This window comes from Phoenix dactylifera, chromosome 15, assembly GCF_051530095.1.
Source record: "Phoenix dactylifera cultivar Ajwa chromosome 15, Ajwa_hap1_PhDact_Kaust_v1.1, whole genome shotgun sequence".
In the NCBI taxonomy this organism is placed as follows: domain Eukaryota; kingdom Viridiplantae; phylum Streptophyta; class Magnoliopsida; order Arecales; family Arecaceae; genus Phoenix; species Phoenix dactylifera.
In genome coordinates, this window is record NC_143204.1 from 25,376,272 (window position 1) to 25,402,338 (window position 26,067).

General features: G+C 46.4%; 1 protein-coding gene across 2 annotated transcripts; it reads right to left on the bottom strand.

Annotated features, from left to right (window-relative positions):
* Positions 1-4,191: 4,191 nt before the first annotated feature.
* On the bottom strand, positions 4,192-26,024 carry LOC103723536 (SGNH hydrolase-type esterase superfamily protein). Of its 2 annotated transcripts, XM_088711324.2 has the most exons (6): positions 25,733-26,024; positions 10,791-10,868; positions 10,005-10,145; positions 8,371-8,447; positions 7,749-7,913; positions 4,192-4,513 (listed from the first exon to the last, which is right to left on the bottom strand). In XM_088711324.2, exons 1-6 carry the CDS (start codon positions 25,994-25,996, stop codon positions 4,348-4,350), a joined length of 891 nt encoding a protein of 296 aa, XP_088567450.2. In that variant the 5' UTR covers positions 25,997-26,024; the 3' UTR covers positions 4,192-4,347. The 2 variants fall into 2 exon arrangements, with proteins under 2 accessions (XP_088567450.2, XP_088567451.2); XM_088711325.2 differs by lacking the exon at positions 10,791-10,868 and having other exon boundaries at positions 25,733-26,000.
* Positions 26,025-26,067: the final 43 nt, after the last annotated feature.

The following is a 26,067-nucleotide window of genomic DNA, read 5'->3' on the forward strand; positions in this document are numbered from 1 at the left end:
ATCGACGGATGTTTCAAAAAGATCAACTGGTTCGATAGAATCTTGAATAGAAGTGGAAGAAATAGAGAGGATGAGTTCATCACCATTATTAGTAATGTGAGGAAGAATTGGTGATTGGGAGGAAGGAAAAATATGAGATGTGTTAGCAAATAAAAAAACTGATTCATAAAAAACATCCTCCCTACTAGTGAATATTTTTTCTCAAGTAGGTCATGCACGCGGTAGCTTTTTTGGCTATAGGGATATTCTACGAAAATGCACTTATGTACATGAGGTCTAAATTTATTTTTGGTTTGGATAAGAGCAAAACAAAGACGTCCGAAGGTACCTAAATAGTGGTAAAAATTTTTTTTATCAAAAAGCATTTTATAAGAAGATTTACCATCTAAAATAGAAGAAGGAAGTTAGTTAATAAGATAAGCGGTAGTTAAAATACACTCATCCCAAAATTGGATTGGTAGGTTGGCTTGAAAATGTAATGGTCGAGCTATTTCAAGGAGGTATTTATGTTTGCGCTCAACTGTACTATTTTGCTGTGGCGTGCCAACATAAGATGTTTGATAAATAATTTCTAAAGAATCAAGATAAGTTTGCAATTGATGATCCATGAATTCATCCCATTATCACTTTTAACCATTTTAATTTTACGAGAAAATTGGTTGTCTACAAGAGCAATAAAAGTTTTTAAGCAAATAAAATGTTTCATGTTTGAATCATATGAGAAAAATCCATGTGCAACGTGAAAAGTCATCCACAATTGTTAAAAAATAGTGTATGAGATGGAATAGGATAACCTCCCCAAATATCAATATGAATAAGTCCAAAAATGAAGAAAGTAACAGTAGAACTTATAGGAAAAAAAATTCTAGTTTGTTTGGCTAGGGGACAAAGAGTACAAGAATTTATTTTGTTTTGAAAAGTAGAAAGAGGAATAGAAATATCTTGGGCTAAAACTTTTAATTTTAATGTTGACGGATGACCCAAACAATTATGTCAAAGACTTAACTGGGTGAAATAAGTTGTAGACATAGGAGAAACTGGACCCTCGTAGTAGTAAAGACCATCATTTATTTTAATCAGGTTCCTCATTGATAGGTCCTGAAAAACATAGAAGTCAAAAAAAAAAGAGATTGCAACACAATTATATGTTTTAGTAAACTTACTAATGAATAGTAAATTTAAACTAAAAGTAGGCACGCAAAGAAAATTTTTTAACTAAAAAGAAGGGGACATTGTAATGGTCCCTTTTTGGGTTATTTGCACTGTATCTCCAGTAGGTTGTTTAATGGATTGACGAGTTGGTAAAGATTCAAATGATAAAAAAAATTAAAATTGGAGGCCATGTGGTCAGAAGCACTTGTGTCAATTACCCATATCATAGGTTGTGAGTTAGAAGGAATACCTATCATATTGATGGACGTGGTAGCTTTGTCGATGTTTAATATGGATAGCAATTGGACATACTGCTTTGGAGTGAGCTGGGGCACAATAGATGGGCCGAGAGGATTTGCACTATTGACAACGTGATTTGTAGCAGGAGTAGGAGTTTTGGTTCCTCCATGATGGTTCGAGTAGGTATGTAATTTGTAGCAAGTGTCACGTATGTGTGACCAAGATAATTGCAGTAATCATGGTGTGATCGTCCTCGACCGCCATGACCTCCACGACCACATCCTCCTCGTTGGTTATCGAAGTGACTAGAATCGTGCTTATCAAAACTTGAAGTAGCCATGGCAGCACCTTCAAGAGACGTCATCGGTTTGACTTGTAGTGCCTTTTGTTTCTCCTCTTGTAAAATCAGAGAAAAAGTTTTACTTACTGTAGGTAGTGGCTCCATAATGAGTATTTGACTCCGAATGGTTGAAAAGGAGTCATTGATTCCATAAAAAATTGAAAAACTTTTTCATCTTAAGATATCCGATTCAACTCTTTTATTGCACCGCAGGTGTAAGTAGGAAGTGGACATAGATCATTAATTTCATCCCAATATACTTTGAGTATGGTAAAATAAAAGGCAACAGAAGATTGATCTTGAATGTGCATTGAGTATCTCCCTTGATACGATAATTTGGGCAGCCTTACCATGAGAAAAACGCTCCTCCAAATCTTTCCATGCCTCTTTTGCGGTTTCAAAATAAACTATGCTACTCACAAGATTTTTTTGAACTGCGTTCCAAATCTAGAGAAGCACTATTGTTTTGCAACGTTGCTATGCATTAAGTATTGTTAAATTTTTGTCAGGCTTCTTAAGCGAGCCATCAATAAAGCCAATTTTATTCTTGGCTAAAAGAGCGGTGTTCATGGCACGCCTCCATAGAGGATAATTATCGCCAGTGAGGACTTGAGAGACTAAGACCATGCCTGGGTTATCTGAGTCATGGAGAAAGAACGATGACGTTATATCAACACTAAGATTGGAAATAATAGTAGAAGAGGCCATGATTATCAAATGGAGAATAGAGGGCCAAGGAAAACAAATACCAAAAGGATGACAAGAAAACAAGAATGAAGGATTGACTGATCAAGAAAAAACCCGCTCTGATACCATATTCTGCTATATTTGAAAGTTCAACTTGTATATAAAGCACATCAGTGCTATGATCGAGGCAATTCAAATCACAAATATAAATTTTTCAACTACAATGAATGCATGGGGAGAACGTGATTGTCTCTGTGCATCGGTACAGTTATAACCATGACACCAAGGAACTTGTCGCTCAAAAACATATATGCAATCCAATAACTGGCCTCATATGACTGGGAAGCATGCAGACGCAGAGAAGGATCAAAAAGATCTACAAAAGCAGCTTCCAGCATGCCACTTAAGAATGCAGTAGTTACCAGGATGACTCTCGCATGTAATGTCGCAGAAATGTGAACAACTGCTCAAAGTTGCCTTGCACTTCCTCGGACACTTCTAACTTTGCAAGGGGTAGGTCTTCTAGTAGCCTGTATTGACACCCAAAGTAGATTGTAGCATAGCTTGAATCTGATTGGATCTGAACCTCGCATCATCAAGCACTTGCTGCCTGACCTCCTTACATATAAGGGAGCAATTGCATTGCCGGTTATCTCTTCTAGACAGAGCCGGCCTAACTCTTAGGCGACTGAGACGGTTGCCTAAGGCCTCGGCCCAAAGAAGGCCCACTGCAGAAAAAGCCTCAAAGACAAAATGGAAAGAAAAAAGGCTCCTCCTGTGAGTTTGCCTTAGGCCGACCTACTGCAGGAAATGTCTCAAAGACAAAATAGCCTTAGGCCCCCAAATACATTGGGTCGCTCCTGCTTCCAGATCAGCTACATGTATGCACACTAACAAACTTATTGACCTTGAGGGTCTTTAACACCCTAATCACCCTTGCAGATATGTACTAGCCATGCAAAGGATCCGTGCTTCTTTCTGCCACCTTCTACAGGTTGGACTTGAACAGTTGATACGCGAACCCCCTTCGAATAGCATGCCTACTAAAGCGTTCAATTGAACTCCTCTGCTCCATTTAAGGCCACTTAAAACTGTCTCTCAGTTTGGTTTGTCAGGGATTTCAAAATTCACAACAAAGTCATCAATGAGATCTCCTGAATGGATCACTTCACAATCTTCTTGTATTTTAAAGATCAGTCAATTTCTTTTATTTGATTACATGAGGGAGGTAAGGGTAATTTACAATTGCATTCAAATAGACTGCATATGAACGTGTGCTTGAATGCTTGAACGCATACTTACGGACAAAACAAGCAGCAGCAACAGCGAAAGAATTTCTTCTTACAACGGCCGTAGCCATCAAACTTTGCCTCGCATATTGTGGTTGGCTTTATGAATACTTGTTAACCTAGCATTTCCGTTTAATGCTGCTATGGACAAATAGAAACATCTTTTTAAAAATTGAATAAAAAGCTCTTTTTGAACAAACAAATCAAATGGACAACCAATAATCTCAGATGTCTTCAAATATGACTAACAATTTACATGGTGGGTTTAAATAATACTGGTTCGCGTTGTGTGAGTTAAAACTGTGTAATTCACCGGACTTGTTAGCTTAATCTTTATACAAGGAAAAAACAAAATATCAAATCTAGAAAAGTGGGGGCAGTAATTTAGCATGACAGCGGCAAATCATGAATATACATCTATTCTATTTCCAGAGAAAGAACAGGAACATCTGATGGAGGAGACGGGCGCAAAGACCAAAGGCATGTCAAACATACTGTACTTCCAAGAAATATAATGACCAAGAACAATAGAATCAAGCAATTTAGGCAATAATATCTCACAGTAACAGTCTGCCTAAAGGATCTAAGGAAGTTTAAAGTAGCTCAGGAATTTCACAGAACAGAAAGGCAAGCGAACATTTAGATTTTCTGTTGGAACACCTTTTCAGGTTGATCCCCATTAATCTCAGAATGATGAGGGAAATCATAAGGCATCTCTTCAACAGAGAGATGAGCATTGTTGAATACTTGCAGGACTTCTTTGTAAATAACATTATTGCCTTCTGCTGTCAGATGCAAGCCATCACTGCGAAAATGAAGTTGCGTAAAATACTTTAGATGCCAGGCATCGTTTGTTTATCACAAAGACAGAAAGAATAAAGTTAGTGATTGTGACTTGAGATCTGCTTTATTAGGTCTGCATGCATGACGCGTCGATGAAAAACTATGCATGTCTTGGTATCAAAAACTGGCAATTCTCTGATGGCCTCATGCAAAAAAAGAACAAAAAAAACAGAACACCTCATTTTGGATTTTAGGCATGAAGATATTGTTAGCCATCACTTATGGTGTTAAGTACAGATTAAGTGGCACACTGATAATATTGCAGGATTTGGACCCTGCCCAAGAGGATTACAGCTTAACTAACTAATTCTCTGTGTGCGTGCGCGCACTCTCTCTCTGTGCACGTGCGCGTACAGGTGCGCACACATACATAAATGAGAGCATGGAATTTACGATTGATGCTCCCATCAACCAATAATATGTTTTTCTTCTTTCTATATATGTATATTAATAAATATACTCACTTTTAGTGGATTCACATTTCTTGTTTCTCACATGTGTATGCGTGTGTGCACGTGCATGCACAGGCGTTAGAGAGAGTACATCAAACCTGTAAGAGTGTATTTTAACTCTTTTTCTTCAACCTAGAAATTTGACAGACGATCACTGTAGCAGCCTCAACTTATGCACTGGCATTATATATCGAAAGATACATATATGCATACGCCATTACACATCTACATACATTTCTATGCATGTACTCAGCAAGCATGTGGGTACGTCTATTATAGTGTAGAGTTATGTTGCTTTGGTTAGAGAGCACAAGTAATTAGCTCCTGGCAAAAATGGATGATAGCAAACTTTTATTTCATATAGGCATAGGTTGTTACAACTAAAGGCATTCTCTTAACAAAAATTCAACTGTCTAGTATAACCTAGACATTTTAAACTTGTATATGCTAGTATTCAAAATGTGTTTTTAGCATAAAAAAACGCATAAATTTACATTGAAGTTGTAGGCAGTTTAAATACTGGAGATTGTAATTAACAGTGTGCCTTTATAATTTAGACAGCCCCCATGTATTTTGCAGCAATAAGAATCTGTTTCAAATCCTACCATAGGACTGTAGCATAAATAGTATATGAAAATACAATGCAATAAGAGATAATATAAAGCCTACAATAAAGTATAGATACACCAGATACGCTGAAAAACATAGACCATGCATACATATACACAAACATATATATGCATGCATGAAGGGATAACTCAAGTTAAATTAACCGAAACAACTCCAAAAGAAAGTATCCCTGTCCTTTCATTATATATAAAACAACACCACTGTCTTCTGCTGGCAGATGCAAGCCATCACAGGGAAAATGAAGGTATCTAAAATATTTTTGATGCCAAGGTTTGTTTTCTCACAAAGTCAGAAAGAATAAAGTTAGAGATCTTGATCTTGAGATCTGTTTTGCTTGCACTGAAATATATGAAATATCTATGGAGCCATATAAACGTTGCAAGGACTAAAAAGTTTACAAGGTCAGCACACATGACGCATAGACAAAAGACTATCCATAAGACTTGGTACCAAGAACTGTCAATTCTCTTATGGCTTAATGCAAATCCTTTTTTTGGTAAATAAAAGGGAAAGGGGGGAGGAAGGGATAAGCCCACCCCCACGTAGCAGCCCCCACTGGGCCCCCACTCCGCCAGGAGAATGTTCGATGCAGGCAGAAATGACCGTGTATTGGGCACCCCGGCAGGTTTTACTCATACCCTCCCCACCTGTGGGCCCGGTTCGGTTACCCCTCTCGGCTCCGGTACGAATACCACGTGTGAGTACGTCACACCTGGCACCATCGAGGCTACCAACAGAGCGATATGCCCTTCCAGACCCCGTGTCCGAGCTGGGAGCATCCGGTCCCCACAATTTAATCGACGTCCGTGCGTTTCGAACTCGGAACCACTTAGTTGGAAGTAAGGCCACGCTCCCATTGGGCTACCACCTCAGTGGCGCTTAATGCAAATCTTAAAAAACCTCAAAACTTCTGATTTTGGATCTTAGGCATTAGAATATTGCTGATCATGACTAATGGTGTCAAGTAAAGATTAAATGGCATAATGCTCATGTTGCACTGGTAGGATTTGAGCCCGGCCCCCAAAAAGAATTGCAGCTCATCTCTCCAGGCATGAAGACACATACTTAGCATGGCATGTGAGACATATGGTTCCATCAACTAATTATATGCTTTTCTTTTTTACATTCCTGTGTATTAGTGAATATACTTTCATTTTTAGTTTGATCCACATTTCTTGTTCCTCGCTCGTGTGCATGTCTGTGCAAGAGGGAGGACAGAGAGTATATCTATCCTGTAAGGAGTGTATTTAACTTTTTTCTTTCACCTACATATTTGACTAATGGTGTAGAAAGCCTCAACTTGGGCATTGGCATTATATACAGAAAGATGGACACATGCATACACAATTTGCACATGTACAAAACCTATGCATGTATTTTCATGCATGCAGGCATGTATATTGTATGGTAGAGTCATAATGCTATGGTAGAGTAATCATGCTTTGGTAGAACACAAGTAATTAGCTCCTGGTATGGATAAGAGCAAATCTGTGTGTCGTACAGCATGGGTTGTTAGGAATAAAGGCATTTTCTTAACAAAAATTCAAGCTGCTATAATAATATAGACATCTTAAAACTTGTGTAGTTTAGCATTTAAAATGTGGGTGCTTTCTTAGCATCAAAAACTTTCTGATTTTTTGGTCACTTTTGATGCAAAAGTTTTCATCAGAGTTCTAGGCAGTCGTCTAAGTACTTTAAATCGTAAAAATTAACAGTATGCCTTTCTAAATTATTTGGTCTCAATGTGTTTTGCATTAATAGGAATGTGGTTCAAATTCTACCAGGAGGACTTTCATGTAAACAATATATGAAGACATATTGCAGTAAACAACATGCAAAGCTTGGAATAACGCATAAGTACATCAGAGATGCTGAAAAATCGTAAGACATACATAGACACCAAAAGAAAGTACCATGATCCTTTCACCATACATAAAACAAAGAGAAGTTCCTTTTGTAGAAGCAATCGGTACAGATAAAAGGTAATATTATTGCAGTCATGCTAGTTTTAACACATATGCTATAATATTGCAGACCAACCTACTGAAAATCATAAGCCACCCTAACCACCTTACTAGTCAAACCTTTCAAAGTTAGTCTGTAAGACCAACTCACCTGAGGAACTTTTTCTGCCATCCCGAAGTTTCTTGCATCTGCGACCATAAGTTAATGCAAGGAATATGCAACTCTTGAGCCAACTGAACACACTGCCTTGCATAGACGCCAGTCATCTCATTTGTCCTTTCTGGTAGTGTCGCAGCCTTCTCACCATATACAGATCTTAAGAAAAAAAAGGCAGCTTTATTTCAGGAAATAACTAACCAGATAATGTGTCATGAGCTGACTCGAATAGGTGTTCAAATGTTCAACAGCATTTTTTAAACCCAAACAAGCATTTTGTAAACCTTTGTGACCTAACTTTGATGAAAAATGAATGGAGGCTCCACAAGAAAACTTTTTCAACATCATAGTTTTGAACCTAAAAATTTAAGATACTTAAATGCTTTACAAATAGTTAATTAACCATTAGAAGTTGGTATTTCTATTTCATAAAATCTAATTGCAGTTTGGAAAATACTGTTATAATTTCTGGGTCATACTCATTTGAATACTGGTCCTTGCAAGGGAATTTTAATTACAGTATATTGTTTAGTCAATCAGTTAACAGGGACCAAATCTAATATGAGAAATATCACAAATCCCTATGGTATGAAAATGGAAGGGGAAGACATCAAACCGTGCATATTCTTTCCGTCCATCCTCATCGACAGGAGGTGGAGTGATTAATACCACCAGCATGTTGGATAAACTTTCCTGGAAGATCACATAGTGCATGAGATGATACCAGGTTGGAATTTATGCATCTATACAAAAGAGTGCAAATATAAATTAAGATTTGAGAAAAACATGCAAAAGCATCTAAATTAAGAAATTAGGAGGGCAATCATGCCGAGAATTCAATAGCAGAAAAAAAAGGAAAAATTTCTTGATTATATCCTAACTGGAGAAAAAAAGAAAAAAAAACTCTTAAATTTACCAGGCTATGATCTCCAAAATAATACTGGTTACAGCTGGGCTCTATACTTTGAGAATGCAGCATTCCATAATACTTCTAGAATTAGAAAGGAATATCTAGACTGCAATAACAGCAACAACTTATTCTAGAATGCACATAATGCCTTCAAGGCTTCGACATAATTTTTTCAAGAAACAAACAGGCCAACATTTTTTTAGGTCAAACATGTCCTTTATCCACTCATGTAACATCTTCTTAGGATTTTTCATGCAAGATGAGACAACACTAACAATGACTAGTACTTGTAATTTTCCAAAACAGCTAACGTAGCCATCCTTTGTTGTGAAATCTATTTGAAGATACTTGAGAATTCATATCCTATACACAAATCATGGAAATTGTACCAGAGTAGCTTGAGATGAGTGTAACTTGCTATCTATCAGGATATAGTTAATCGATGTAAAGCGACATTCTTTAATCCAAATCATAAATTAAATTAAGGCCCCTTGACATTGGATTTTCCTCAATAGAAACATGGATGGTAAGTGGTGGTATGTCAAAGAACTTAAACTGAACCTTGATCTGGACAAATAACGAAAGCGAATTTATAATGCTAAGCTGAAGGATATAATATTTGGCTTTCTGGTCATTTTTAGTACTTATATGCTGCCAATCATAGATAAAAACCAGTGAAGGAAAAAAGATAGTGGAAGAGACCTGAAACAGCACTTGAGGGTCAGAGAAGCTGTATCATCAGCTTTAATTGATAGATTGATCTTCTTATAAATGGAGGGCCAGAAGCCCCAGAGAAGATGTTAGTGTTGAATATCAAGCCATTAAAATAGTTTTTCTTACCGAGTTAATACATGGGCAAATCATCTCCAACACATGATTACTACTTTATACATATTTTTGATGATCTAGATCATAGTGAACAGTGTGGATCGTTCATTCAGAATGTCTATTTTTAATTTTAGTTTCATAGGATTGAGCCTTCAGAAAGGAGAGTAGTCTCTCTGTACATACATACATATACATGTACATAGATATGTATATGTATACATAGATAAACACATACATACATATATTCATATAAATGCATGTATATGAAGGATTTAAATTTCTCTATCCTGGGATGTGCTAGCCAGTGGTAGCATGTACATGCCATGCCATGCTGACACACAGCACAAGTTGTCCTGGAAAACACAAGCTGTGCCAGTGTGTTGACACTACACCATACCAACTTATTGCTGCGTGCCAATACCTGCCTGACATGAACCAGCAAAGTCCAAGAGTTAAACTCTTAGACATAAAACCTATAGACATTTTAATATAAAAAACCTATAACTTATAACCTTTAGATGATCAACAATTTTTCTGAGATTCTCTTTGTACTCTTCAACAGGCACATGCTGTCGTTGATTTGATCTTCCCAGGAGGGCTGCATCATTAGCGCCAAAAAATATAGTTGCAGCAACAGGAGGTGTTGGACAGCTCTGAGGAGAAAGAAAGAGTGAACTTTGCATTGTCATTTAAGATGAATTAATAAATCAGAAAAAGAATCAATCAGAATTTCTATATAATAATGATGATATGCAAAAGGAACAGCAGCATAGAGATATTGAACTAGAAAGTTACACAAATATCAAGATAATGTTTATCAATTTGGGAATGCAAGTATGTGATTGTATATATGGATCATCAACACAATATAGACATAAGAGGGTAGCCTAGAAGCTCAACTAAATGATGCAAATGGTGCGCAGACCAAAAAGATTTAAATTTGATATAATAGCATAGACAAGCAATGAAAGGAAAGGAAAGTTTCCATCTATGGCATAGACAAGCAATGAGGCCAAATCTAGCCCAGTTAAAAGAAGTTTGACGAGTTGTGGAAACTGTTTAATTACAGCACTTGCACGATATAATAGCATAGAAATATTTGACACGTCAAGGAGAAAAGTAAAAAAAGAAAAACAAATCATCTGCATTTATGTGTAGATATACATATATATACATATACATACACACACACATATATATATACATATACATGTTTGTATTTAAGTATATCTATGTATTTAACTCAAAGAAACAGGCATAATGGTAATAGATCTATTGCAAATTGGCTCGAACCTTACCAGAGGAAAGAGGTGATCAAGTAAAAACAAAGCCCATCTCGTGTTATACCCACCATAACCTCTAACAACTATATCTGCCTAGAATTAAGAAAAACAAAGCCACATAAGCAATGATAAGGAAAGAGGAAAAAACAACATATAGTCATGGTGTTATAAGCTTAAATTGTGTCCCTGAAGAAAGCAACTTTCACATATAAAGAACAAAAGAAAACATTAACACCCCCCCCCCCCCCCCCAAAAAAAAAAAAAAGGTGAAAACCAATATACTTCCATTTGAACTGGGATTCTGTCAAAAATACAGAAAAAGTGACATACACCATTCATATTCCTTTGGTGTAGTGAATTGGATTAGTGAGACCAGCGAAAGAGTATGTGAAATTTAACTTTGACTAGAAGATAAAAGAATGTCAAGCACCTAGAAAGCACAGATATGTCAAATCACATGCATGACCGCTTTGGGCATGCATCACATTTGGATATGCATTTGATACTTGTGTCAAGTATCTTGTTTTTCAAAAATTGAAAAAACAATCCGGAGACTTCTTGGATAAACTCTACAATCCAAATACTTCCATGCCACTTTCAAATATGCAGTGGAGGATGTTTTCGTTTTTTTTAAGTCTATGACATTAATATTGAAATATGAAATATGGAATAAATTCTATAGATTTGAATGATAACTGAATGGCAATCATGTAGAAGTTGATGTATGAAGTATGGACTATGTTGTTTTGATATTCTAAATTGCTGTTTGGATGCTTTTTACGTACATACATACATGGACCTATGTGTGTGTGTACACATATAACCCATGTGTGTGTGTATGTATGTATACATACATATGCATGTGTGCATGTATGCATATATGTATACATAACAATAGATATATTTAAAAAGAGATGACTATGCTCTTCTCGAGGGAGAGGGTATTTATTTGTCTCGACTCCAAAATCAATAATGGAGCATCCAACTTAAAGATCTACAATGTTGGTCGTGATATATATCATTAAAGATCATGATCAATAATGTGGATCTTTGATTTGAATGCCCTTTTATTGACTTTGGAATTGAGAGGATACTCTCTCCTCTTTTTTTTGGTAACTAATACCCTCTCCTCTTTAGAGGAGCATAATCCATCTTATATCTGTGTTTATGCTTCATAGTTAGGCATCAATTGAAATGGCCAAGTAAATATGTGCTTCGAAATGTTGCGTGAACCCCAGAAACATGAAGGCCTAAGTGAAAGTTCAAACAAAGACGAAGCAATATACAGAGTTGAAATTTTGAACAGATAAGAACCTTGTCGCGGCCAGTATGTTCAAGAAGGATCGAACTAAAGAGTGACCATCATGGAGCAAGTTTAGCAGTTGACCCAAATGGAGAACAAAGTGGATTGTTGTCTGAGATCGTACAATTGTAAAACTACTATGAAGGGAATACTTATTATGTTTGTGATCATGAGAAAAGATGAGGGTATTTAGAAACTATGAAAACAAATAGCTGGTTTTGAAGGGCTCGTGTTAGAACATAATCCTTCCTTTTTCAGTGGTAAAACAAGAACTTTTATTCGGAGTAAAGGAGATATATTGACTCTTCAAAAGCGTCCTGTTTTGAGTCTTATGAAATTTTAAAAGATATAATGGTTGTGATCTGGACTGCGGAAGTTCTACAGACATCAAGGCTATATTTTGGCCACGAGGAATTTAGTTACATTCTCTTGTCTCCGTCAAAACCTCTCTTCTCCAATATCCATGGCATACCATCTCCCCTTGTTTAACTTAAACCAAGCAACAAATTTTTTTAACCCCTACTTCATCATATCAACTTATTAGTGTCAAACTAAAAGATGCTGAAGGCATCTAAAAGGGTCTTGTGATGATTTTTCTTCTTTCCGCAGAATAATTTCCATGTTCTTGCAGTTTCGTCGGCAGTATATGCCTCGAAACAGTATGCTACAGAGATGAAGGAAACATTAGGCAAAGGAGGAGGAGGAAAAAGTATGGCCAAAATCAAGAAAAGAGGATAGTACGTGTTGGGGGAATATGGTTTTTTCCCCCAGTGACACAATTACCCCTAAGGAGTCGCACAACCGCCGACCTTGGACAGCCGAAGTCGGCGTCCGACCTCGGAACATCCGACCTCAGAACCTCCGACCCGGAAAACTCCCGACACCCGAGGTCTACTCTTGTCAACCACCTACTACGGCCGTACCCCTCCGAGGTCCGGCCGAGGGCCATGTCCTGCCACTGCCCCGGCATTTATTGCGCATGACCCGTGCAAACCCCCAGTTCACTCAACAATTAATGCGGATCTCCGGCTTACTCCACCATTAATGCGCGTGGCTCCTGTTATCTACGGACCCGCAACTCTCCACGGCAAGTCAGCCCAGCAGAGTCCAATCAACGATGATAAGTCTCTGATCTCAGCCATACCTCCGACATCAATGCAATGATTCGCCCGATCGCGTGCTACCTCGGGTCGTACGACGACCTCACCTCTGACATCAATGCAATGATTCACCTGATCGTGCGCCAATCTGAGCAACATGCCGAGCCGTACAATGACCTCGTCCCATCACATCTCAGGTAAACCAACCCCTCTATAAAAGGGGGCCCTTACTCCTCAGAGGGGGGGTTGGAGATTCCGCACTCTAGAAGCAATGTTCTTCTTCTTCCCACACAGTTTGCCCCCCTTCTGACTTGAGCGTCGGAGGGCCGGCGCCGGAAGACCCGGCCACCGGCTTTTCTGCAGGCACCCGGACGGAGGACACCGCCCGCCGACGGATCGCCGCTCCCCTGTGAGGACTTGTCACTCCCTCTCTTCGACCGAAGATCGCCCTCGGGTCCAATTTCCAGCAACCCGAGTAGCGATCATGAAGTTGAGAAGCAAGGGAGCCTCCAACATCTCCCGGCGTCCCCCACAGAATTCTAGACATTCCGTCCAGAATTCGCCTACTCCGGCTGACCCGGTTCCTCAGGTCCAACCAGAACAGTTTGATGCCCTGGTACAGCAAGTCCAGGCCCTGGCCGCCGCCGTTCAAGGCCTGCGGCGCGAGGAGGCCTTACCAACGCTCCCCCCGCAGGCCCAGGTCCTGCCGGAATGTCCTCCCAACGGCCCGGTCTTCCCAGGCCAAAATTTGCATGGCTCCTCCAGAGCCAACAACGAAGAGCGGACTTCCCCCCAGAGAGAGCTACCGGGGGAAGATCTCAACAGAAGACCCCAACCCTCTGAGGCTGAGTCAGCTCCAGACCACCGTGAGCCGGAGCAGACCACGGCGACAATCCCACGGGTTGGGGAGCTCGACAGGAAAGTTGAGCACTTGGAGCGCCAGATCGCAGCGCTCCACAGTAGGAAGGCAAGGCAGGAGGGAGACTTCGAGTTCACTACCAAATCCCCCTTTTCCTGCCAGATCGAGGACGAGCCGGTCCCCGCGAGGTTCAAAATGCCTCAGGTGGAGCCCTATAGCGGAATTACCGACCCCCTCGACCATTTGGAGAGTTACCGAGCCCTCATGGCTCTGCAAGGATCTTCGGAAGCCGTACTTTGCAAGGCCTTCCCAGCGACTCTTCGAGGGACCGCTCGGCTTTGGTTTTCTGGACTAAAGCCGAACACGGTATCCTCCTTTGAGCAACTCGGCAGGCAGTTCGCCACCAATTTTGCCGCCAGCCGGCGACAACGACGAACGTCAGACTCCCTTCTGGACATCAAGCAGAAGGAGGGGGAATCCCTCAAGGAGTATCTGGACCGCTTTACTGCCGCCACGTGGGAAGTTCGCGAGCTAGACCAGTCGTTAGCCATGTCGGCTCTGAAGACTGGGGTTCGCTCCTACCGATTCCTCTTCTCCATTGAGAAGAGCTTCCCGGCCGACTTCCCCGAAATGCTGGCCCGAGCCCGGAAGTATGCCAAGGCCGAGGAGGCAGTTGCCTCCAGGCGGGGTGCGATTGAGCCCGCCTCAAGAAAACAGAAGAAACGCCGCGAGGAGCGCGGCCGACAGAGAAGCCGATCCCCCCGTCGAGAGAAGAACCTCCCTCGCCTGAGGAGCCCCCCTCGGCAGCAGGGGCGAGCTCAGCGGAGGACCCCACCTCGACCAAGATCTCCACCACGGCCCCGGACGTACCCAGGGAGGTACGAGAATTACACACCTGTCAATGCCCCCCGGGCCGAGATCTTGATGGAAATCGAGGGTCGGAATTTCTTCCGACCCCCGCCTCCTATGCGGGATACGGGAGTTCCCCGCAATCCCAGGAAGTACTGCCGCTTCCACCGAGACCGTGGGCACGACACAGAGGATTGCTTTCAGCTCCGGGACGAGACAGAGGCGCTCATCCGCCGGAGAGTACTCAACCGGTTCGTGAGGAACCGACGCGAGGAAAGGAGGCCGGCGGAAAACGCCACGCTGCCCGAAAACCCGAACGACAACAGGCCCATCGCCGGCACCATCAATATGATCGGAGGAGTCTCGGCAGGAGCAGCAGCCCAGGGAGCCCCCCCGAAGCGCCTGCGTGCTGATGAAGTCATCTCGTTCTCGGACGAGGACTTGGAAGGGGTTGAGACCCCCCATGATGATGTTGTGGTCATCTCCATGATTGTAAATAAGTTTGATGTAAAACGTGTCCTAGTTGACAATGGAAGTTCAGCTAACGTTTTGTACTATCATGCCTACCAAAAAATGGGGTTGCCAGAAGGACATCTCCGGAAAATTAATGCCCCACTGGTTGGGTTCACCGGAGACTCGGTCCCAGTTGAAGGTGAGGCCAGCTTCCTTGTCACAGTTGGCCTCGCTCCCCGAGAAAGCACTGTGAGAACGGACTTCCTTGTGGTCCGTCTGCCCTCAGTCTACAACGCCATCCTTGGGCGGCCAGGGCTAAACGCCCTTCGTGCCGTGGTTTCAACCCGCCATCTGCTCATGCGGTTCCCCACCGGCCGAGGAGTACGCGAGGTTCGCGGGGACCAGTTGGTTGCCAAGCAGTGCTACATGGCGGCCCACAGAGTAAGGCAACCGACCGAGGCGCCGATTCAGCCAACAGGCCCCTCACTACCCATAGAAACCCTGGATGCGAGGGACACCCTTTGGAAGAAGCAAGTAGAGCCTGGTGAGCTTCTTGTTCAAGTTCCACTGCAAGAAAATTTTTCCGAGCTAACTGTGCAGGTCGGCTCCGGCCTTGGCGCCTGCGAGAGGGATCACCTCGTTAGCTTCCTGCGGGACAATGCTGATGTCTTTGCCTGGTCGCCTACGGACGTACCGGAAATTGACCCTGAGGTCATGGTCCACCGACTCCAGGTGAAGCCAACCAGCAGACCTGTAAAGCAGAAGAAAAGGGGCTCCGCCCCGGAACGACAACGAGCTGCGGCCGAGGAGGTGGATAAACTCCTCGGAGCCGGCTTTATCCGGGAGGTCTCCTACCCAGACTGGCTCGCCAACGTAGTCCTCGTAAAGAAGGCTAACGGAAAATGGCGCATGTGCGTGGACTACACTGACCTGAACAAGGCCTGCCCAAAAGATAGCTTCCTCCTCCCAAGCATTGACCAACTCGTCGATTCCACCTCGGGACACCAACTGCTGACTTTTATGGATGCCTTTTCAGGATACAATCAAATCCGAATGGCGCCAGAAGACGAAGAGAAGACGGCCTTCATCACCGACAAGGGCACCTATTGTTACAAGGTCATGCCCTTCGGCCTAAAGAACGCTGGAGCCACCTATCAGAGGCTGGTCAGCCAAATTTTTAAAGACCAGATCGGCCGAAATATGGAAGTTTACGTGGACGACATGCTGGTGAAGAGCCGAGCGGCGGAGCACCATGTAGCTGACCTCAACGAAACATTCTCCAAGCTCAGGAGATACCGAATGAAGCTCAACCCAGCGAAGTGCGCGTTCGGAGTCACCTCGGGCAAGTTTCTGGGTTTCATAGTGACCCAGCGCGGAATTGAAGCCAACCCTGAGAAAATCCGAGCGCTGCAAGAAATGACGCCCCCGAGGACAGTCAAGGAGGTGCAGCGGCTTACCGGGCGGGTTGCCGCATTGGGGAGGTTTGTCTCCCGATCGGCCGAACGCTGCCTCCCATTCTTCAAGATCCTCAAGCGGCCAAAGAATTTTCAATGGTCAGAAGAATGCCAGCAGGCCTTCGAAGAGCTCAGAAGCCTTTTGGCCTCTCCCCCGCTGCTCACCAAACCGCAGAGGGATGAAGTCCTTTACTTGTATCTGGCCGTCTCTCCAGTTGCAGTGAGCTCAGTCCTCATCCGGGAAGAGGGCAAGCTCCAAAAGCCGGTCTACTACATCAGCCGGGTCCTCAGAGATGCTGAGACCCGATACTCCAAACTTGAAAAGACGATCTTTGCTCTCATTACTTCAGCTCGAAGACTCCGTCCTTATTTCCAAGCCCACACAATAACCATACTGACTGACCAGCCTATGAAGCAAATACTGCAAAGGTCGGATCGTGCGGGGAGAATCGCCAAATGGGCGGTCGAACTCGGGGAATTTGACCTCGAATATCGGCCCAGGCCGGCTATTAAAGCTCAAATACTCGCCGACTTCATCGTAGAGTGCACCCTGCCGGACGACCCCGAGCTGTCATCCGTATCCATAAAGGAAGCCCCAAGGCTACCATGGGTTTTACACTCGGACGGGTCTTCGACTTTGGGGGGTAGCGGAGCCGGACTCATCCTCACCAGTCCAGACGGGGTGGTGGCCGAGCAAGCCTTGCGCCTCGAGTTCCCGGCCTCGAACAACGAGGCTGAGTATGAGGCTCTCATCGCCGGGCTCAAGTTGGCAAAGGAACTGAAAGTGGAAGACCTGACGGCCTTCAGTGATTCCCAGCTGATAGTAAGCCAGATCCAGGGAGACTTCGAAGCAAAAGAGCCATCCATGCAGAAATATCTCCAAAAAGTGCGGGAACTCACGTCTACCTTGAACTCTTTCAGTATTCAGCACGTTCCCAGAGCGGAGAATCTCAGGGCAGACCAGTTGTCCAAACTGGCGACCTCCCGCATGAGCGAGCTTCCCCAGGGGACAACGCTCGAGTACCTTCGGACGCCCAGCATGGAGGAGCCCGAGCCCACCATGTGCATCGACTTTGAGCCAAGCTGGATCGACGGATTCGTCTGCTACCTCCAGGACGGAACCCTACCCCATGACGAGACAGAGGCTCGCCGAATCAAGCGCCAAGCTCCCCGATATGTCTTGTATGAAAACAGACTCTATCGTCGATCATTTACTTCTCCTCTTCTCAGATGCCTCCGCCCCTCTGAGGCGGACTATGCCCTCTGAGAGGTCCATGAAGGAATCTGCGGAAATCACCTGGGGGGTCGGGTATTAGCCCATAAGATCCTGCGGCAAGGATATTACTGGCCCACGCTCCAGAAAGATGCGACGGATTTCGTCCGGAAGTGCGACCGGTGTCAACGGAACGCTAACATCCAACGCCGACCTTCGGCCCTGCTGACTTCCATCATCGCCCCCTGGCCGTTTGCCCAATGGGGGATCGACATTCTAGGGCCCTTTCCCTCGGCCACCGGGCAAAGAAAATTTCGGGTCGTCTCAATCGACTACTTCACCAAATGGGTCGAAGCCGAACCTGTAGCCCGGATCACCGAGCAAAAGATGCGGGACTTCGTGTGGAAGTCCATAATTTGCAGATTCGGACTACCCCGTATCCTTATATCCGACAATGGCCGGCAGTTCGACAATGTCCACTTCAGAGAATTTTGCTCTGAGCTCGGCATTGACCACCGCTTCACCTCGGTCGCCCATTCCCAGACAAACGGGAAAACTGAGGTAACTAACCGTACCATTTTGCAAGGACTCAAGGCTAGGCTTGATCGGTCCAAAGGACAGTAGGTCGAGGACTTATACAACGTCCTCTGGGCGTACCGGACTACGTTCCGACTGCCCACGGGAGAGACCCCCTTCAACCTCGCATACGGCACTGAAGCTGTCATCCCGCTGGAAATTGACCTCCCTTCTTCAAGGGTGGAGCATTACGACCCCAACACCAATTCTTCCCGGCTCAGGAACAACTTGGACCTTGTTGAAGAGACCCAAGAGGTCGCCCGGGTCCGTATGGCGAGATATCAACAGAGGACGGCCCAATACTACAACTCCAGAGTCAAGCCCAAGCTCTTCAAGGTAGGGGACCTCGTCCTCAGGAGAGCCGAGGCTTCTCAACCGACCGAGCAAGGAAAGCTCGCCCCAAATTGGGAAGGGCCGTACCAGATCGCCCGAGTACAACGACCCGGAGCATACAAATTGAAGTCCCTAGAGGGGACTCTGATTCCGCGAAGCTGGAACTCCGAGAATCTACGGATGTACTACCAATGAAGCCCACAGGGGTTCAAGGCAACCAGGAATATGAATTCGATCTCTTTTCTACAAATAATTCGCCCATTTCAATGATTATAGTTCTCTTCTAATGTCGGGTCATCTGTGATCCTCATATTCCTCGACTAAAATCGGAATGCCTCGAGGCTCGACCGTAGAGTTTCAAACTCCCTCGACCTCGGAAAGTATCGCAGGACGATGAAATATCGACTTGGCGCAAGATTCCTCGACTAAGGTCGGGATGCCCCGAGGGTCGACCGTAGAGTCCCAAACTTTCTCGACCTCGGGAAGCGTCGCAGGTCGACAGAGCGTGCCCAGACCCATCGACCTAGCGAACGATTCCTCGACTAAGGTCGGGATGCCCCGAGGGTCGACCGTAGAGTCCCAAACTCCCTCGACCTCGGAAAGTGTCGCAGGTCGACAGAGCGTGCCCAGACCCATCGACCTGGCGAACGATTCCTCGACTAAGGTCGGGATGCCCCGAGGATCGACCGTAGAGTCCCAAACTCCCTCGACCTCGGAAAGCGTCGCAGGTCGATAGAGCGTGCCCAGACCCATCGACCTGACGAACGATCCCTCGACTAAGGTCGGGATGCCCCGAGGATCGACCGTAGAGTCCCAAACTCCCTCGACCTCGGAATGTATCGCAGGTCGATAGAGCGTGCCCAGACCCATCGACCTGACGAACGATCCCTCGACTAAGGTCGGGATGCCCCGAGGATCGACCGTAAAGTCCCAAACTCCCTCGACCTCGGGATGTATCGCAGCTCGGCAGAGTGTTCCCAGAACCACCGACCTGACATAAGATTCCTCGACCAAGGTCGGGACGCCCCGAGGTTCGACCGTAGAGTCCCAAACTCCCTCGACCTCGGGATGTATCGCAGGTCGGCAGAGTGTTCCCAGAACCACCGACCTGACATAAGATTCCTCGACCAAGGTCGGGACGCCCCGAGGTTCGACCGTAGAGTCCCAAACTCCCTCGACCTCGGGAAGAGCCGTGGATCAATAAAGTCTTCCCAGATCTTCTCAACTTCGGCGGGCGTCATCGGGTCCGTAAGAGGCTCGAACCCCCCCCCCAACAAGTCAAAGAATGACTTCGAAAGTCGACGAGGAAAGGGAGCAACCCACTCTGCTCTGTGGAGTACAACTCTGGGAATGCAAAAGGTACATCCAACTCGACACTCTCCTTGTCATATTTTATCTACGCGCTGCTAGCGAAATCTCAGTCCAAGTCGAGACCTTATTTTGGCCAAAGTTGGACTACTCTTATGAGTCGGTTTAAGACTGACCTCCCATCAGCATTATGCATACTCCCGTCTGTTGAACCTTCATAACGACTTATGCAAGTCTTCGCAAACTAGGGCCTAACTCGGCTCCCATACGTAGACTCCGATGTCGAGCTATGAAAATAACCTCGACCGTGGGCATACTAATCGAGCTCAAGAAGGCCGAAATGTTCTCCATGGGTTCCGACCCCGCCTACCGAAACCTCGGCAGGCTCCGAGGGAGATGACTATGAAAGCCCTAGCGACAATTCGATTAGCGGCTCGTGCTCCCCTTCGGGGGACGACGCTAATCCTTTTATAAACCTACGGTCCAAAAGCCGAGCTCGAAAAGCTCGGCTAGACCCCCAGGTAGTGGCCTGTGCAAATTTAGCACGGCCCCACTTGGCGGCCAGAGGCCCGAACCCGGTGCCTCAAGAATCTAAGAACTAAACTCGGCGACCCCCGCGATCTTCGGATCCGAGCTACAAGACTTGGTGAAATTTCCTAAAATCTAAGCTCGGAGCCCCCCTAGTTAGCGTAATCGGAGTTCGAACACTCAAACAAGTTAGAGGAAAGAAAGGCAAAACACGGCCAAAAAACATGCCTTTATTAATAAGCAGCTCGAAGGCTCGGATACAAAGTCGAGAGTCGGCAAAAGTACCGACCTCGTTCACAAGCAAAAAAGACAAAGGGAGAAAGGTAAACACAGAGAGGTGAAAGGAAATATTTTCATTAATAATAAAATGCCGAAAGGCTAAGTACAAAATTAGAGGACGACTGATCAACAGTTTTGAAGGCCGACCTCTTCTACAATAAAAAAAAAAAGAAGAAGAAAGAGAGTCTACGCCCTAAGGGGCGGTAGTAGCATCGGCGTCGCCCTCCGGGTCATCTATGGCGACGACCTGGGGGCCTTCAGCGGTCGCGGGCTCGGCGCCTGTGGCGGGGACCTCGGCAGGCACCTCAGGAGCATCCCCGATAACTCCGCGAAGGGGAGCCTCCGTCACTGCCAGCGTCACTGAGTCCGCCTCAGCCTCAGTAGACTCCTCCTCGGGCGCGAGGGCATCAGGAACGTCGTCGTCGGAGCCACAGCCCAACCTCATCCTCGGACGAATCGTGGAGAGGTCGAATTGGGGGCAGAACCGAGCCATCTGCCTCCGGAAGTTCTCGAAGCCACGGAGGAACCCATCCACGGTTTCCTCCTCTAACATGTCGCGGAACTCCTCCGACTCCTTGAAGAGCTCCACGGCATTCTCGGCTCGCTCGAGCGCCTTCTTCTCCCGGGCCTCAAGTTGTTCGATCTTGAGGCGGAAGACCCCGCCCTCGTACTTGAGGCTGGCGATCTCGGACTGGGCCTCCCCCAGTCGCGTCTCAGAGGCGCGCAGGGCCGACTTTGCCAGCGAATGGGCAGCCCTTTCCTCCTCAAGCACCTCGACCATCGCTAGGCGCCCGGCCTCAGTGGCCTCCCTCCGAGCCTCGGCCTCGGCCAGCGCTGCCCCCAACTCGGCGATTTTCTTCTTAGCCAGCTCCAATTGCTGGCTGACTCGCCGGGGGTCTTCTTCACACCCTTGGGCAATGAACACCAGGGTGTCTACTTCGTGGATATGCTACAAGAAGGAAAGGGTAAAGCAATTACGAGCTGAAAAACATAACATATTTACCAGTAGTTTATGGAACATCGGAAAAGTGGCTTACCCGAGCGGTATTGCGATAAGTACCGTCGACAATCTCTTCCAGCGGCAAGTTTCGGAATTCGGCCCGGTCCGCTGGAAGCATTGCGCGCCGAAATACGGCGCGCGCTACTTCGGCGTCGTGGATGGCAGAGCTCCCCTCGAGGATTGGAGAGTCCGGCTCAGCTGACTCCTCCCGGAAAACCCTGGAAGAGCTCGGCTCACCCAAGCTCGAGATTTCGGGGCCGCTCGCGTCGGGGCCCCGGGTCGGCTCAGGCCCCGGGCGCCGCAATCGGATCACGGCCGGCCCCTCCTGCTGGGCGATGGGGGCAGGACAAGAAGGGGCCGCTGGGCCCACATCACTGGCGGCCCGCGTCCGCCCCAGGTCAGCTGCGGAGGCCCCCGCCTCTGGGCCTCTCGTCCCGACCGATGTGGAAGCACCGGCCGACCTCGCCTTCTTCCAAGGCTGGGGAACAGCCCCCCCGGCCTCGGCCTCCCGCCTCTTCAGGCGGGAGAAGAGCGATACGTTGCTGGTCGGCATATGAGGAATATCTGAAGTCAAAAATTCTCCTAAGTGTCAGACCAATGTTAGTAAAAAGAAAGAACAGACAAAAAAAGAAGGCAATGCAACTACTCTTACCCTCGGGGCGCGCCGAACTCAGACCCACGCTCGCCAGGGCGTCCTCCCGTAGGAGCTCGGTCAGGTCGTACCCCTTTCCGAGGGCCCGTAAGGAGTCCAGGATCCTCAACTCCCTCCCCGAGGGCTCGGAGAGCCTGTTGAGAGCCTTCAACCGAGGGTGCCCCCACCTCGGGTTGAACCCCCACGGCACCTCGGACGCAAGGAAGAAAAATTTCTCCTTCCACTCATGAATAGAGGAAGGGGCACCATGAAAGAGTGATATACCGCCCCGAAAGGCGAAGTACAGCCACTCTGCGTCCGCCGGGTTTTTCTTTAACAGAAAACACCGACGGAAGACGCTCACGGAGATCGGGATCCCATGCCCGAGACACAAGGACAGGAACCCGATTATAGTCCTCCATGAGTTCGGAGCAAGCTGTGCTGGGACCGCACAGCAAGTTCCCGATTATAGTACTCGACCAGCAAGTTGTTCACGAACTCGTGAACAGGGAACCGCAGGCCGGCCCGGAGCGTCTCGCGATGAACCGCGATCCGACCTAGGGGCGGCCGTGTCACCCTATCTTCCGGTCCCGCAGTTTCGAGACGAAACCCGGGCTGGAAGAAGAACCGGGAGCGGATCAACTCCAACTCCTCTCCCGACAGACTCGACCCTACTTCCTCAAGACCAAGACCCATTTTACAGAAGAATGAAATGAGACTGAAAATAGAGGAGGGAAGAGGAAAAGGAACCCTAGCAAGTACAGGGTGGGAACCTACGGGACATCTAAATTTCATTGTTGTCGGTATTGACATGTAGAATGGGACTCTCTCTTTATTCTCGTCCGATTAATCAGTTTTTCAAAAGATCTATCAAACTCTGAAATGAATGATTTGATCACTGAATATTCGATTCTTCCTTCAACTTCGATTGGAATGGATTCACAATAACTCTGAATTTTTTCTTTCATACGGAAATCGCTCCGGGCACCGTCGGCAAAATTTGGTCGAAAGGTGGAGCGAGGAAGAAGATGGTAAAAATACAAGGCAACCAAATAGAACTCTTAGGGCAGACTCGTGGGGTTTATATAGACCCGCCTGACGGCCCAGATCGACAGAATCGGTTCCCATCCCCCGACCGGATTGCACCGCGTGTCGACCTCAGAAGTCGAGACACCACATTCACTCCGGATCGATAAATCGGGTACAAAATCGAAACGCTGTCCCATCGGATCTCGCGGCCTCATCATGGGTCCGCAGAATCGGATCACCTTGAAAGACGAGCGGACGTCACCCCCGCTCCCCTCATTTAATAAGACTCCGGGACACGTGGAGCACCGATGTAGCCTCCACCTCCCCAGATCAATGATCTGCTAATACGAGATCGGAAACGTCCGACCTCAGATCACGCCGCGTGTTCATTTTGAAGCACGAAACCGCATACTCATTGATGAGGGGGGCCTCGACCACGAGATCGAGGCGCCGCCTCGTCGGGCCCGGGGACCCTCATCATGGGTTCGCCGCACGAAGCGATCTCGGAGATCCAAAAGGCGCCACCCCCGTTACAGCTGCTTCGGAAAACGTAAAGATACAAGCCCCATCATAAGCTCGCCAAATAAAGCAACCTCGAAGCGCCAAAGGGCGCGGGTTCCGTCATAAAGGCTCCGAGAAGCGTAAGGGTGCGGACGTGATTCCCTCCAACTTTGATAATAATCTCTACTTCCCGCGTCCGAGCCTGCAAGCCGCTCGAACTCGGAAGTCGGGGGTAGTGTTGGGGGAATATGGTTTTTTCTCCCAGTGACACAATTACCCCTAAGGAGTCGCACAACCGCCGACCTTGGACAGCCGAAGTCGGCGTCCGACCTCGGAACATCCGACCTCAGAACCTCCGACCCGGAAAACTCCCGACACCCGAGGTCTATTCTTGTCAACCACCTACTACGGCCGTACCCCTCCGAGGTCCGGCCGAGGGCCATGTCCTGCCACTGCCCCGGCATTTATTGCGCATGACCCCTGCAAACCCCCAGTTCACTCAACAATTAATGCGGATCTCCGGCTTACTCCACCATTAATGCGCGTGGCTCCTGTTATCTACGGACCCGCAACTCTCCACGGCAAGTAAGCCCAGCAGAGTCCAATCAACGATGATAAGTCTCTGATCTCGGCCATACCTCCGACATCAATGCAATGATTCGCCCGATCGCGTGCTACCTCAAGTCGTACGACGACCTCACCTCCGACATCAATGCAATGATTCACCTGATCGTGCGCCAATCTGAGCAACATGCGAAGCCGTACAATGACCTCGCCCCATCACATCTCAGGTAAACCAACCCCCCTATAAAAGGGGGCCCTTACTCCTCAGAGGGGGGGTTGGAGATTCCGCACTCTAGAAGCAATGTTCTTCTTCTTCCCACACAGTTTGCCCCCCTTCTGACTTGAGCGTCGGAGGGCCGGTGCCGGAAGACCCGGCCACCGGCTTTTCTGCAGGCACCCGGACGGAGGACACCGCCCGCCGACGGATCGCCGCTCCCCTGTGAGGACTTGTCGCTCCCTCTCTTCGACCGAAGATCGCCCTCGGGTCCAATTTCCAGCAACAGTACGTATAGATACAGAATATGTAACAAGAAAATTCCTTGAATGGATTTAGATGGAAGTCTAAAGAGGATAGTAAGTTGAATGGATTTTCAAGTTACTAATGCAAGGATGTAAAATACATTAAACAGGGCCCTCTTTCTTCTTCTTATTCTTTGACATTGTAATTTGGGTTTCAAGCAGGAATCAGGTGAAAGATATGGACATTAGAAGTTAGTTGGACATTAATATAGACCAAACCCGCAAAGAAAAGGAGTTGGAAGAAACAAGAACCGGGTTTCTTCAAGATCCGCAGCAAAGAACCATGAGATGGAACGAGCCACGACAAAAAGAGGGGAGAGAATGAAACACGAACATAAGAATAATGGTGAGAAGAAAAGATTCGGATCCGATTCGGATCCCTCGTTCCAATCACACAACACATCAGCACGTGAGAAGATAGGGGATAGTGCTATGGGAAGAGAGTGTATGAGAGAGACCTTTCGAGAGTAGGTGTCGGCGAGAGCGGCGCCCCAACCCCCGGGCCTGAGAGACTGCTCGGTGATGGAGTCTCCGAACAGTACGAACTGCGGCCTAACCAGTGCCATCAAAGGAGTATGGTTTTGGGATTGGAAATTTGTCCCGCCGCGCCGCGATGGAATCGGAGAACCTGGACGTGGGAGGGACGCGGGCAGAAACCCGCACCAACGGAAGGCTCTGGATGATGCCCTACGAGCTGGGACTTGGACCAACCGGCGAACCATATCGCGATTCGGAAAGAATTTATCCTCGGTCCCATTTTTTTAAATTTGTCAAAATGAATATTGGCTAAGAC

Coding starts and splice junctions, on each gene's coding strand:
- LOC103723536 (XM_088711324.2), bottom strand. CDS start 25,996: ATGGTTCGCCGGTTGGTCCAAGTCCCAGCTCGTAGGGCATCATCCAGA. Junction 10,146..10,790: donor TTGATCACCTCTTTCCTCTG/GTAAGGTTCGAG, acceptor CTTTCTCCTCAG/AGCTGTCCAACACCTCCTGT. Junction 8,448..10,004: donor AAATTGTTGATCATCTAAAG/GTTATAAGTTAT, acceptor GTGATCTTCCAG/GAAAGTTTATCCAACATGCT.